At 52.9% G+C, this 15,343-nt stretch overlaps 1 protein-coding gene across 1 annotated transcript; it reads right to left on the reverse strand.

Annotated features, from left to right (window-relative positions):
* Positions 1-2,001: 2,001 nt before the first annotated feature.
* On the reverse strand, positions 2,002-4,205 carry DDIT4 (DNA damage inducible transcript 4). Its single transcript, XM_039255581.1, has 3 exons — positions 4,056-4,205; positions 3,670-3,931; positions 2,002-3,382 (listed from the first exon to the last, which is right to left on the reverse strand). The coding sequence occupies exons 2-3, from the start codon at positions 3,869-3,871 to the stop codon at positions 2,889-2,891; spliced, it is 696 nt and encodes a 231-aa protein (XP_039111512.1). The 5' UTR covers positions 3,872-3,931; positions 4,056-4,205; the 3' UTR covers positions 2,002-2,888.
* Positions 4,206-15,343: the final 11,138 nt, after the last annotated feature.

Here is a 15,343-nt window from a genome sequence, read left to right on the forward strand (position 1 = left end):
TTTCCCATCTTCTCTTCAGGAGCCCATCCAATACCTGAGACAAAGCTCCCTGCTGCCAGCTCCTACCTGGGGGCCCTTCTGTCCAGCTGGGGGGCAGTTTTCAAGCCCTGTGATGAGGAAAGCCAGTCTGGCTTCAAGGAGATGGCGACTCAGCTGTGCTTTCTTGGGAGTCCAGGCCTCAGTCTGACCACCTAAGAAAAGAAGAAAAGAGGGGCGCCTGGGTGGCTCAGTCAGTTAAGCATCAGACTTTGGCTCAGGTCACGATGTCACAGCTCATGCCCCACGTCGGGCTCTGCGCTGACGGCTCAAAGCCTGGAGCCTGCTTCACATTCTGTGTCTCCCTCTCTCCCTGCCCCTCCCCCATATGCATTCCGTGTCTCTCTCTTTCTCAGAAAATAAACGTTAAAAAAATTAAAAAGAAAAACAAAATGAAGAAGAAAAGAGAAGTGTGTTGCTGCCTCCTGGGCTTGGAGACGGATTCATGTTTACTGTGCCATTCAGTGCTTGCCTCAAAATAACAACTAGACTGTTTCTTGGAGCTGGCTATGGGGCCGTTTCCCTTGCCCCTCCTTTGGGACGAGGGATACACAGCCGTGAGCATTGACGCTGGTCTTAATTCCCAGGAAAGTGAGCCCAGACACCATCCAAAGGCTGAGCACCCTATACTCCCAGCTCCCACCCTGAGGGGCTGAGCGTGAACGAGGTCAGCCACAGTCAGAAGATGGTCATTCAAGGGCTGGGGCCTGTGTTTACTGGTCTGTGAAACATTACTAACCCCCGTCCCACCCAGCTCTCACAGGGTGGCTATTAGGAGGATGTGCTAAGAAAATGAGGGTGAGGGCTCTCCTAAAACTGCTCTGGGCAACTTCTTATTTGTTATCAGCATTTTCAGATCCAGTTCTAACCCAAGTTCATTCATTTTGGGGAGTGGGTCACTCAGTTCTACCAAGAGTTGCGATGTAAACTATCCCAAGGTTTAGCACCCTTTGTCAGAATCACTGGTGCTGAAAATGCAGGTTCCTGGGGCCCTCCCCCGGGGGCACTCAGCCCGTCTCCACTAGAGCCCAGCATCTGGGTTTTAACCTGGGCCCCACACACTCAAGTGGGAAAACTACTGTTTTAACATCAGGCAAACAAGGCCTGCCTGGGACCAGGAAGAGAAACAAGGGAGATAACAGCCCTCCAAAGGCCGGTGTGGGAGGTCTGCCCACACCACCAACCCCCACCGTGTAGGGGAGGGAGAAGTGGGAAGGGCCTTGGCCTTCATCTGGCCCAACCCCTATCTTACTGATAAGGAAATTGAGGCCTAGAGAGGGCAATGAGTCTGAGAGTCACCCAAGGAATTCTGTAGAGTCGCCTTGCTCTGAAGCCCTCCCTGCTCCTCCTTTTCTGCTTCCCCGCCGTGTGCACGTGTGTCCGTGTGTGTTGTCCATTCTGCACCTGCCAGGGCCACACCTCCTGCCAGTAGCAGGCCAGTCTTCAGAGCCCTGGGTTCTTGGTCTAGGAAGAGGCTGGAACTAACTCCATTTCTTGGTTCTCCTGCTCCCTAGCCTTTTACATTCAGAGATCGATTTTGTGGTTTTCATGACTGCATAACAAGTGGAATTGTGACCTTTTCGTAGGAGGGAAAAAAAGAGTCTCTTGTTGTCCTTCTGGTTTCTAGAAGTGCTTTGGGCTTCTGTACCCTGTACCTGGGCCTTCTAACCCAGGGCAACCAGGTGAGTTCTCCCTACTTAGCCTGGCTCAGTGGGAGGTCTGACTCATGCCTCACCTTCTAGGGCTTTCCAGCACTTTTCCCTGGTAGCATCAGCCAGAAACCGAGCCAAGGGAGCCGGGGTTCTTGGCACAGACAGCACAGTCCACATACCTCCATTACCAGGCTGGCAGGCAGCCCCGGAAAAGGACAGAGAAACACACAGGTGGACCCAGGTCTGATTAAACTTGCCTGACACCAGAACCCATCCCCCTCTTTTATCTCACAGCACTGATGAGACTCAACCGTTGTAACAAACATTTTTTTTATTAGAAAAGTAAAAAATATTGCATAGGTCTTAATACTTGAACATCAAGTGTATTCATGAACAGCGAGTATCTTCATGTAAACAGTTCTAGATGGAAGACCCAGATGGCACTCCTCTGGGGGAGGGGTTCCAGCCCCCCACCCCAATCAGCCCCATCCCCTCACAGTTCAACTCCTCAGTACACATTGGGGGGGATGGGCAAACGCAGCTCCCAGGTGTATTTTTTCTTCAAGTGTCAAAGATCCCCAAGTGATCCCAACACCCACCCCTTCCTACTCTTACATTCATGCGTCTGTAAGGTAGCTGCCTAGAACAGGTCAGTAGTGAAGCTCTGATCAAAACCAAAAAAAAACAAAACAAAAAAAACAAAAAAACACAAAAGATACAAAAACAAAGAACACATTTGGCCCCTTCAGACCATGAGATACACAAACCGCTTGACCTCCCCCCTCCCACCAGGGCCGCTACCAGGAGCACACACCCCTTGCAAAGGCCAGTGCAGCCCAGCTGCTCACCTGGCAGTCACACCACTGTTATCTTAACTGTCAGTAACAATAAAAATAATAAGGTACATGCTACATACACATCCAGCCAGAAGCCTGGTTGGCCCCTAAGCCTTTGTTTCATGCTACAGTACTGAGGGGCATATGCCCCCAAGTGGGAGCCACCTCCACACCTCAGTGAGCTTCCTAGGAAACACAATGTTCCCCCCACATCCACCTTCCTCCCCTCAGGTGGCTTTTGTCAGTTTTCTAACGACAGGCGACAGGCGTCAATCCCTCAGCTCCTGCCTGCCAACGTCCACCTCAAAATCAAAAGTTCAGTGGTCTCTGGCGTGGGGGCACGGTCGCCCCCCCAGGCTCAAGTTCAACACTCCTCGATGAGCAGCTGCTCGGAGCTGTACAGCTTTTTCTTGATGACTCGGAAGCCGGTGCTCAGCGTCAGGGACTGGCTGAAACCGGGGACGAAGGGAGAGTTGGCAGAGCTGAACAGCCCCTGGATCTTAGGCCAGAGGCGTGAGTCCAGGCGCAGCACGAGGGTCAGCTGGAAGGTGGGCACCAGGCTGGGGTCGAGGGCCAGCTGGCCGACGCTGTGGCAGCTCTTGCCTTGCTCTACGCAGACGTCCAGCAGCGCCCCCCGCAGGCCGCACGGCTCGCTGTAGGCCAGGCGCAGTAGTTCCTTGCCCACCTGGCTCACCAGCTGGCTGGGCATCAGCAGGCGCGCTGGGCGCCGCGAGCCCAGCCGCGCCTGGGACAGGCTCTCCTGCAGCAGCTGCATCAGGTTGGCACACAAGTGCTCATCCTCAGGGTCGCTGAGCAGCTCGAAGTCGGGCAAGGACACCCCATCCAGGTATGCCGAGTCTGGTGGGGAGAGCATACAAGAGAGGGTTGTAAGCGCGGCTCCGAAAGGCGGGGGTGGGGGTGGGGTGCTGTTTCGTTAAGAAACCAACACTCCTTCCCACTCTGTGCCTCAGGTTCTGCCCCACACTCGTACCCTCTACTCCAATCTCGGCCCTCCCATCCCGCCACCCTCCGCAATCAGGGTTCTGATGGGATAGGAAGCCAAGGCGGCGTTGACTCCTTCCACAGCGGCGCTTTTTCACCTCCCGGGCCCCGAGAGTGGCGTCCAGTCTCCGCCCACGGCTTACCTTCCTCCGGCCCAAAGCCACTGTTGCTGCTGTCCAGAGACTCGCAGTCCGAGCTCTCCAGGCTCGCGCAGCGGCCGAGACCCTCTTCCCGGGCCGCCGACCCCCAGGCTGAGCGCGGCGGCTGATCCGGGGTGGGAGTTCCGGACAAGGGCGACGGTGAAGAGGAGGACGACGATGAGAAGCGATCCCAAAGGCTAGGCATGATGAGGACGGACGCCAGGACGTTTGCAGATGAGCTCTGGATGCGGGAACGCAGGAAACGCTGTAAGACAGGAGGGGCACAGACCCGGCGTCAGTCTGGGGGCTGGACCAGGCTGAGAGCGCCAGGACCCGCAGGACTGAGGCCTCCCCACGCAGGGATCGGCACACACTGAAAGGACACTTACCAGCTAGCTCGGTCGGAGAGAACTGCTAGGACGAGTGCGTCCTGCCGCTTGAATGGGTGCGCGAACTGGTACCAACCCCCGAGCGCTGCCCAGACCTGTCCCTTCCACACACCCGCACCTCCCCCTTGGCCTGCCGCGGTCCCTAGCACCAGCCCCGAGAGGCCTATAAGGACTTGAGCGGAGAGGCCACGCCTCCTCGGCGCCGCAGCCCAATCCAGGCCCGGGAGTGTGGCTCCCCTCGGCCAATGGGCTCCGGGCGCACGTTCGCAACGTTCTCTCCTGCCCGGTGACAGCGGTCTGGCCCCGCCCCCGTTGAGCCCCGGAACGCTCCCAGCAGAACCTCGCGCCGCGGCCACGCCCCCTTTCTGGAAGGGATCCGCGGCGGCTGCAGCTGCCAAGGTCCCCGAGGGCGCTCGCGGCAGGGGAGGATCAAGGAACGACTTGTTTATTATAGGGTCCTGTTGCTGGGGGAGGGGGTAGCCGTGACCGCACGGGGGGAAAGGCAGGGGGACTTGAGGGGGAGGCGGGCGGGGAAAACGGTTGCCCCCAGCGTCTGGGAGCCTGAGACTACAGGCACAAGTCAGCGCTCGGGTGGATGCCGGTGGGACGGCGGCGCGGGGAGCAGACGTTAACCCGGCCGGCCCTCGCGCACGTACCCCACGCTAACCTGGCCTTGCATAGGGTCAGAATGTGGGGGTGGGGTCCAGGCAGGGTAGGTGCTGGCACCGAGCTCTCCCTTCCTTGCAGCCCCACTCGCCTGTTGCCTCTACAGCTCCTGGGGATGGGTTAATGGTGGAGGTCCGTGCCCCTCCCCCATATGATCCTCGTCCCTAGATCGTGTCCGTTCCCACCCCCAGTCGCTTCCAAAGAGAGAGTTTGGAGAGGGTGGCAAAAGAGTTTTGTTGGGCTCGGGTTCCTAGCACCTGGTCTGGGGCTGAGAACGGGGACCCTCCGCGGGCCCTACAAATCTACCGGGGTTCGGTGCTGTCTCCCCCGCCCGCTGTACTCGAGAGTCCCCGGGCGTCTGCCGGGTCCTAGCGCCCCTCTTTCCAAGGCGCTTTGTGTAAAAGAACCGGAGAGTTGCATCAGGACCAAGGACTAGATCTCCGGAAAAGTCCGGGAGTGCAATGGCCATCCCCTGTTTCGTCATTCAGGCGGGGCCACAGGAAATCTGGCCCGGTGGCGGTGCTCGGGGACGAATAATGATTGCCGAGGGTGGGAGGAGGTTCAGACGGACTCGACCTTTACGTCTTTAAAGGTTTATCAATCTGGGACACCGGGATCCGGATAGAAGAGGGAAGCAAATTTACAGCAGACGCTACCACTCCAGGAGCCTAGCCAGAACCGACTGGCAGGCTCACCTCGGGGGCGGGCTTGCGCGTGACAGATGACACTTGTCGAGGTCAGGTCCCTGCCATCTCCAACCCTACCTAATTTACAAAAAAAAAAAAAAAAAAAGGCTGACCCGTGGGCCTTTCGGGCAAACCGAGACTCGAACCAGAAAGGACTGGAATTGAAGCCCTGCACCTCCCCCCGCCCCCCACTTTCCAGATGGAGGAACCGTTTCTGGAGACAAATTTATAGAAAAAAAATAATTAGGGGAGTCCGATCAGAAGATGGCGTTAAGACTGCCTCACAATAGAATAGTCTCTTAGCCACTGGGGAGATTAAGGCCTGAATACTGGCCCTTTCTTGAGCTCCCGTCATTTATTGGGAACATTTAACCAGGGTCAGGGCGGCTAGGGGAAGTGCTTGGAGAGCTGCTGGTGGTAGATGACATTCTCTTGAAATCACCGTTTACTGAAGTGGGTGACCCGTATGGATGTGTCTTCTTGTCGCCAGGACAGAACGTTAGGGAATGAATCCGTCAGAGTACTATTCCCTCTTCCCTCCAGGCTGACTTGGCTGGGGACACCTGAGACAGAAGGAGATAGTTTTGGGATGTTTTTCTTTTTCATCTCTCTCTCTCTCCCTCTCCCTGTGGCAGAAAAAAGGGGGGCGGGGGAGGAAATGTTCCAGAAAAAAATGTGGAACACTAAGAAAATTAGAGGTTTTTTAAAAAGTGGATATTCATAAGCAAAAGGATCCAGAGACAGCTTGGAGACATCAGTTCACCAATAACCATTCATATTCAAAAAACACCATCATGAAATAGTGTGCTAAGCACCTTTTTTCATTCACTATCTCATTCTGTTAATAAAAGTGTTTCCCAAATGGGAAAGGCTGTGTTAATGGGCACTGAGTAATTTTGTTTCTTTGCAAAAGAAATCCATTAATGTTGTTGTCTCACTGTGTTTTTTTAAAAATATGAAAAAAAAAAAAGGACCAGCAGTCTTGACCCTGGAGGTCTTCCCCAGAGCAGAAGGAGGTGGGCTACAGGATAAACAATCACCTAGGAGGAAGAACGGGGGGGGGGGGGGGGATGAGGCTCCAAATGGCTTTTCTCACCGACTCCCTTTACCCCTGTGAAGGAGGGGGCAAAGCCCCATACCATTGTCTGCCAGGAGAACCTTTGGACCTAGAAGAGGAATTTCTTAACTGTTAGCCCCTCTGTGGAGTCAGGGTGAAGGCAATGGTCCATCCTGTGAGGTGAAGGGTAGGATCCCTTCCACCTGGCTGGGGCTGCAAAGACTTCATTACCACCCCCCATACCCCTCTCACTATTGAAGCAGATGGGGATGTGTGGGAAACACCTAAAACGTGTAACTCCCAGGGGAGGAGGAAGCTCAGTCTCCTAGCCTCTAAGCCAGGCCTCTTTAGAGACCTCAGAGATCCCATAAACCATGTGTTTTGGTGTGCTTCATTCTCCCCACTACTCCCCTTGGGCCTAAGCTGGCTGCAGGTCAGACTTGCCTGAACATGCCCCTGCCCAAAGCTTTGGAGACCCAGCTCTGGCATCCCTGTGGCCAAGAAGCCTTCCCCAGCATGTCCATCCCAACCCTCCTATCCCTTAGGTGCCCCTCCTCATGTCATCCTTATACCTGTGTATATCTCCGTTAATAATTATTTCCACTTTACTCTTCTTATTGACTATGAGCTTCTTGAGGATGGTGTTCTAATCTTGACTTCCAGTGGACAGCACGTAGTCGAGGCTCAGTGAACATTCCTTGGATGAACAGATGAATGAATGAATGAATGAATGAAGCAAGAAGGTGAATTTTCCCAGAATTGTAGACCTATATCTGGATTCCTAAGACCAAGGTTGGTGTTTGGGGTGGGCCTTCAGAAGACCTGGATGCTACCTTTCTATCCCCCTTCTGGTAAGTGCTGCCAAGAGCCTTGGATGTATCTGAACCTTTTCGTCCTTCCTCAGCTCGGGTCTGGGAGAGTGAGGCTTCTAAGGCCCCAATTTAGTTCTCCAATTGGAATATAGCGCACAACCCGAGGAAGCTGGGGAGAGAGGGGATGTTGTGTAGAGGGCTGATGTGGGGAATCTTCTCAAGTAATTAGTACTTTACCTTCAAATCCTTCAAAATACTTAAAAAAATTTTTTTACATAAAATTCCCATACACAATTCACAGCTTTTTTTTTTCTTTATTTTTGAGACAGAGAGAGAGAGAGAGAGACAGAAACAGAAAATGAGTGGGGGAGGGGTGGAGAGAGAGGGAGACCTAGAATCCAAAGCAAGCTCCAGGCTCTGAGCTGTTAGCATGGAGCCCAACATGGGGCTCAAACTCATAAGCCGTGAGATCTTGATCTGAGCCAAAGTCGGAGGCACCCAGGTGCCCCACAATTAACAACTGTAAAGTGAACAATTCAGTGGCATTCAATGCATTTCCCATGTTGTGCGACCACTATGACCACTATCTCTAATTGCAGAACATCTTTATCATCTTAAAGGAGACCCCAGACCCAAGCGCTGGGTCACTCTAGGCAAAATACTTTTGAAGTTTATATTCCCTTGGAATAGGGCTGCTCCTTTGCCCAGGGGGGCATCTTTCCCTTTTGAGTCTGTGCATTTACACACGTCTTCTAGGGAATCGTGCTCTAGGGAGCAGTGGTCACATAGCCATACTGTGCGGTATGGATGTGGCCTCAAGACAACCGTGGGGAGACTGGCTGAACTCTGAGCAGGAGTGGCCTAGTGTCACGTCCTGGATCCTGGGTGACTCAGGCCTCTGGAGCTGGTAACCAGGCCCCATGTCGCAGGCACTGTGGCCAGAACTCTGACCACACAGACACTGCCCCTTCCCGGGCCCTGCTCTATTCCCATGGGACCTGCCACAGCCTGCAATTGAAAGTCAATGAGCACTCATTCCTGGCCTCCTGCCTCTCCCTGTTCAGGCGGGTTTTGTCCAGCACACCGATTCCCAGGGCCTCAGTCTGGCAAGTCGCCCCAGTCGAGTTTGGGAAGTTAAACCAGATCTTGGGGTGGGAACCCTAGAAGCCAGCAGGGGAACCCCTGAAGGCCAGCCAGCTTGCCTGCAAGGCTCAGCTTGGGCACCTTCGCAGTTCTTTGGAAACCTCTCACTGAGGGTAGTGGAGGTGGCGGGAGGAGCCAGTGGGTCAGGGCGGTGGGGAGAGGGTGGAGGGGTGTGGTAGGAGGTGGGGACAATGGAGCCAGCAAAAGTGTTCCCAGGACTTCTGTGGCTTTTTTACTTGAAAAACAACAAACAACCTTGTCAAAATAGCAGGACGGTAAGTGCACCCGGTTTCCTAGGAGGGTTATGACAAGCTATTGACAGCCCAGGGCTTCAGGTAGGATTTTGATCGCATTATTGGAGGGAGAACAAAAAACTCAGTGGGGAGTCTTTTTGCAAATGAAACTGCTTTTGGAAATGGAAATACTAACACTACAATGTATTGTGTAGGCTTTCAAAGAATAGGTTTTAAAAATGTGCCATCTATTTATACCCTGAGGAATGAATACAGTGCCATTCTACAGACGAGGAAACTGAGGCCCAGAGTGAGTCCAGGAATCCTTTCAACCAATGCCTTTCAAGCCCAACTGATAATTAGAATCATCTGAGGAGCTTGTAACTGTAGGTTCCCATCTCCCCACCCCCCATTTTAATTTGGTAGGTCTGCGTGGGGCCCTCTTGTACAACAGCCCTCTAGGAGATCCTGATGTTCCCTTTTAGTTGGAATAGACGTCTGCTGACCTCTCAGAAAGAAAGGTAGGTCCTCAAAGAAATGCTGGATTGGCTCCCCAGCCTATGAAAGGGCCTGCCTGTGGGTTGGGGTGGGTTAGGGGCAGGTGACCTGGCATGCAGTTGTGGAGATTAGGCCCACATAGGGTCATGGTGAGCTCACAGCCAGCCAGTTCTTCTGGGCTCCTAGGTTTCACATGTCATTTCCTCAGGGAACAGGGCAAGGGCACGGGGAACCCCACAAAGGGCTGACTCAATAAACCGCCATGTCAAAGGATGGGGTTTTTGAGAGCTGGTGGGGTAGCCTCGTGGAGGATCCTGATAGACCTCCCTTTACCCCAGCAGCGGTGAGAGGCACAGAGGTCTACCAGACTTCCACTGCCACCACCCCCCCCCCCGCCCCCCCGTTTCCCACACAGCCAGAGAGGTCAAGTGAGTTGTCCTAGGAGACCCAGCTAGACTCCGGGACACTGGCTCTTTTCTCACTAATCCACACGGCTGCCTCTCAGGAAGGAATCCCATCTGCTCCAGGGCCAGCTGTTGGCCAGCTTCCCAGGACCCCTCTCCCACTTGGGCTCCTGAACCCTTAAGAGGAAAGAAAACAATGAAGAGGAGGGAAGGCCAGAGGCAACACCCTTCTCCAGCTGGTACCCAAAGCCTAGGCTAAATGCCTTTTGATTTCTGGCCTTGTGGGGACAGGAGTAACCTCACCTGAGTTCAGGTTATTTGGCCACTGTTCTGTGGCCCGAAGCAGCCTCTCAGAAGCCGGACATGTCTTTGAACTCCAGTAATTTTTTAATTTTTTTTACAAATAATGCAACCTTGCATTCTCATTTTACATTTTATCTCTAATTAATCTGTTTTAATATTAGTAGCAAACTTTTATTTATTTTTTGAGTAATTTCAACACGGGGCTCGAACTCATGACCCGGAGATCAAGAGTCACATACATGCTTTACCAACCGAGCCAGCCAGGTACCCCTAATAGCAAACTTTTAAATCACCAGTTAATATTACTTAATTTCTCCCTACCCCAAACAAACAAACAATCTACTAAAAACTTTTCATTAAAAAAAAGACACCGTGATTATCCTGTGGTCTCATGTAGTGTCGGGATTTTCATACCCCAGTTTTGAAAACCCAGAACTAGAGAGTCTCAAAGGCCTCTTCAACTTCCACAGGGATCATAGTGAAGGAAAAATCGTGAGTTTCATGGAGCTGCTTTTCTAAAATTCCCAGGCCTGGCCTGTAGGGCAGTGGATCCATCTGGAAGAGGCCTGCCCAGGAAGGTAGAAGCAGACGGTCCAGATCCAGCCCTTTCAGTTTTCATGCCTTTTGAGGGTTTCCAATTGCCATATATCAAAAGGGAAGGGGAGGGGTCAGAGTGGGTTTCTTCTTCAAGCTGTGGGTGGGGGTGGGGGTGACGAGAATGACGGTTGCTGCCACAATGGGGACAGCCTGAATCCAGACTCACAGCCTGCCCGGACAGTAAAATGAGCTCACTCATTTTGCTTTTCGAGACAGAAGAGACCAGGAGGGCTCTCTAGCCTCTGGGTACCCCAAGGGGCTGAGGTGAATAGAGCTGGATTAGAATGCTCAGTAGAGAGGACCACTTGACCCTCTCACTGTCAGAATCTCTCTGTCGGAGGAATTTGAATATATTTGAACGTTAGAGCCAGAGGGCCCTGGAGGAGCCCCTCGTCCAGCCCCCCACCTGCCCACTTTATGGGCAAGGAACGGAGCTGGCGGGTGAGGAGCTGTAAGTGTTGCCCGAGATCCCCCACTCTCCCGGCAGTTAGGCCTCACTCAGTGTTTAGGAACTTTCTTTTCTCAGGCTTGCACTACTTCCTCACCCCTCTGCTAGCCTGTCTGTAATCACACTCAGAAGTGTGTTTTTAAGTAGCCAAAGGCTTGGGAAACGCAGGTCACTGCGAAAGGCAGCTGCCCAGGGTCTACTAGGCCTTTTTCTGAAGTCCCTTGGCCGGCAGGTGATTGGGAACTGCCAGTTCTACCTGGCAACTTTACCACGTGCTTACCAAGGTCTGTGACCTTCCTGGAGCTCTTTATGCTTTTAAAAGCACTTCCATGTTCCTTAGTATTTTCGTAACGCTGTCAATAAAAATAACTAATATTGTATGGTGTAGGCAAGACGTGACTCACCAGTGTCCTTTTACAGGTAAGAAAACAGGTTCAGATAGGTGCAGTGACGCACCTAAGGTCATACAGTCACACAGGTTGGAGCCGTGGCTCTAGATCTAGGCTCATTTCCTTGATGCCACCCCGCCCCACTGACAGGCTTAGTTGTGAGCCAAAGAGGATGGTATGGCTGGAAATGGGGGGCAGGACACGTTGGAGAGTCTGGTATAGAAGAGGTAGAGCGAACACCTGGAATTGCTATGGAGTCGTTAACAGAAAAACTTTCTCTCCTGGGTTGGTCCTTGTGTTATCTAATCGGGTTTTTCCTCCCGCTGCAGAATTCAGCAGGGCCCAGCAGTGCTGACTCAGTAACAAAGCAGACTGCCACCCAACGGGGTTTCCCTTCAGCTAGACACCCTCACACCCCCCTCCAGGTGTCCTTCCTGATAGCTCTGGTCTTCTCTAGGAAGGCCAGTCTGGGAAGTGGTGCATCCAAAGTGGGGCCTCTTCCTCCCCACAGTGTCCCCTTTGTAACCCACAAAGGACCGGCTTTGGCACAGGAATCCAGGAGCTAGTGCAGAGTCTTTTTGTACTTAAAAAACAAATGGCAGAGAAATCCCCCAAATTCTAGATCTTTAGATTCTGCTCTGGGAAGAGGTGCACAGAGCTGAACCGACTTCACAGAGATCTATAGTGGCCGTCGTCTGCTGTGGGGCCAGCGCGGATGGGGGAAGGGAGGAACCCCCCTGCTCACCGCCCCCCCGCCCGCCGAGGTGCACCCTCAGGGGATCCCAGCCACGGAGGTGACAGATGCCGAGCAGCTGAATGGGGGGCGCGGGGGTGGGGATAGGTTTGTCTCCGCGGACCCCTACGGGGTAAGCAGGGACGTGACTTGGAGAACGTGCGTCTGGGGACCAGTGGGGGACAAGAGTGGGACTGAGAGAAAGGCGGGGCCGACCCCAGCTCCGCCCCCTCCGGGAGGAAAGCGACTCCTCCTACGGTCCGTCCGGGGAAAAGCTGCCCCGCAGCAGATGCTGAGCTCAGCGTTTCGCTCAGGTCGTGGGGCTGCAGGGTGGGGGCAGGGCGAAGGGGCGGGCGCCTTTCTTTTGAGGGCAGAAGAGGGGGAAGTGGGGGAGGAGGGGGAGGGAGGGAGAGAGAGGCCGAGGAGGCCCTCACAACCCTGAGGCTGTAACTCTCCTCCGACCGGGTCTGCTAACAAAGCGTTCTCTGTTGGGGTAGGGAAGGCCTCCTGGGTGCACGCAAAACCTTAGGGGGGCGGGAGGGGGGAGTGTCTGTGAGTCATCACCCCAAACCCTGACTTAGCCCCAAGAACCCGCGTCAGAGAGGCCAAGCCCTGGTGCCCTCTGACCCCAGGATTTGTTTGGCGGAGGGAGGGCAGGGAGCAGTGCCTGCCCCTGTAAGGCTGCAGGCCAGAGCCGCCCAGGCCACCTCCAGCTCGCACAGGAAGGGACTTTTATTTACGGCAACCTTGAAAAGATCAGGGAATGATCTGTTTGGGAGGGGAAGGAAGAAAACCCTTTGTACCCACCTGGCATAAATGGTTTCCCAGGCCAAACGGGGGTGGGTGGCTATTTTTGAGCTGACCTACATACCTATTTGCCTCTTTATCTTTTTATTATCACACATGGTTATTATGGGAGCTTTTCTTTAGCACTTGGTGCAGCTGCTGCATTTGCTGAGGGCTGCACAATGAGGCGTGTTGCCTCACTCTCCCGGGAAGTTTTAAGAGTCTCTGATCCTGGAAAGAAGGACATCAATAGGGCTGCAGAAGCTTCACCAAGCTCTTTCCCCAGAGAACAGGATCCTAATCCTGAAGCACCAACTGGAGAGATGGCCAGCCCTGGAGGCAAGAAATGACATTCAGATTTGACAGCAATGTCTCTGGGTTTTGCTGAGGCTGACCTACAGACCCCTCAGCCTCAGGGCCTCCATTACAGCGAAAGTTGATCTTGTGGAGGTGAGGTTTCCCTTTACAGATAGAGAAAGTGAGGCATAGAGGTGAGTTGTGGACAGAACTAGCTGGGATTTACTGCTCCAATTCTGGACACAACTCCCTGACCCCCCCCCCCTTTTTTTTTAAGTAGAAACAGGGAGAGCTTGGAGATTTCTCTTGATTTTACCTTTGTTCGACATCACCAAGGCCTCCCTCTCAAACCTTTTAGTAGCTCCCCACTGCCTTTAGAGAAAGTCTGGCTCCTTCCCTTGGCCTAGCAAGCCTTCAGGGCAGCCCCTTGCTATCGTTAGATTCATCTTCCTCCCACAGCCCAGGAGGGGAAAATCACCTATGGTTCTAATTACCTCTGAAACGCTCTTAAATTTTCCATAAAGTACAGTATGCAGGGCTTTGTGTATACAACTTTGCACAGTAATATGTATGTAGATGTGCAAAATATATACAGCCAGGTACAGTAGATCATAAAGGAGGACATCAAAGTATAAGCATACAATTTATAGCATTTTTAATTTATACCAAAGAGAAACAGATATATCGACCTGGAGGTGAGACTGCAGAGGTTAACAGCAGATTTCTGTCTTGTCCTATCTGGTGACCTCTCGGGCATGAAATCCTTGGCCTGGAAGGAGAGTGGGGGATATTCACACTCCTTAAACTATTCTTTTTTGCTTGGGTTTTTCTTTCGACGCTGGTATAATTGACTTCACCCAGGTTCCCTGTGCCATGGGGAAGGTCTTTTCTTTGTGCTGACAAGTGTCTTCCCTTCCAGCTTGCTCGTGTCTTCACACTGATTTTAGTCTTCCCAGATGCCTTTCTAGCTCCTTCTAGCTCCGACTGCAGGCTGGTCTCAAGTTCAGGGCCCTCCAGGAGCACTCTTTGAGCATAGGCGGGACTCCCCATGTTCCCCTGTTGGGGAGTAAGGGCTGGGAGTCCAAGTCAAACCTGCCTGACTTTGAAGCCAGTGCTCAGCTCACAGGGCTGGGGATGTGTTCTCCTCTCTTCTCACTTCACATCGTATGTTGAAACCATCCCATCCTGGGTCTGATGCCACATTACACTGTAAACTCCTTCATGTATTTTAAATCTTTAAACACCCACCAACACCACCAATTACACACACACACAGACACACACCCTATAGGTTAGATACGTATGGTATATACAGTATGTGCTCAGCAAATATTCGGCCCAGAATTGAATGAAACTAGAGCCTACATGTGACTCAGGGTCAATGTGAAATCGGTGAGAAGTCTCCCCTGCCCCCTCCCAGGCAGTGGGGAACTTGCTTCCTGTGAACTCTGATAGCATTTATGATTGTCACAGAAAGTCAGAACTGAAAGGGGGATTTCCCTTCTTGTCAGATGAGAAGACCAAAGGGAAGTATCCAAAGCAACCCGGAATGGAAGCCAGATCCCACGGCCCCCTGGCTCACACTAGCACTCTCTTCCTTCACCTCGGTGCCTCTTCAGAGGGGCCTGCCCTGATGGCCCCACCCCTTCTTCTCTTCTGTTGTTTCCTTTCAAGGCACTCATTCAGTGTGGAATTATACAGGTGTGTATCTGTGTGGGCCCCTAACGCCTGTCTTTCCAATTGTGAGCTTCTGGAGGCCGGGGGTTGTATCTGCTTCATCGTGGAGCTCCAGTGCCCTGCACACAGCCAGCCCCACAGAGTTCCCAATAGATATATATGAGCAGAAAAAAATCAGTGTCCCGGTGGCCTGAGAACCTCCTCATTTGTCCCTAGGGCAGCACTGCAATTGGATCAGAACACACAAAAGTTGACAAACCTAGAGTGCCTTGTCTTGAGGAGCTTAAGGTTCAGAGGGGAGATGAGACAACTAGTGAACAGCTTCACACCAGGAAGGCGACTGAGTCTGAACCCTGTCAGACCAGGTGTTGCTGTCAAGCGACCTGCGACCTGTGCAGGAAAGACTGGAGGCTGGAGGCCTGGGGCAGGGAACCAGTTAGCTCGCGATTGCAAAACCTGAAAACCACTGAAATGTCCACGGCGGGAGAATGGTTAAAGAAATGCTATCTCCACTCCACAGAATACTATGTGGGTGTGAAAAAGAGTGAGATAGACTTTG

This window comes from Hyaena hyaena, unplaced genomic scaffold (assembly GCF_003009895.1).
Source record: "Hyaena hyaena isolate Hyena2069 unplaced genomic scaffold, ASM300989v1 scaffold_531, whole genome shotgun sequence".
Lineage (NCBI taxonomy): Eukaryota > Metazoa > Chordata > Mammalia > Carnivora > Hyaenidae > Hyaena > Hyaena hyaena.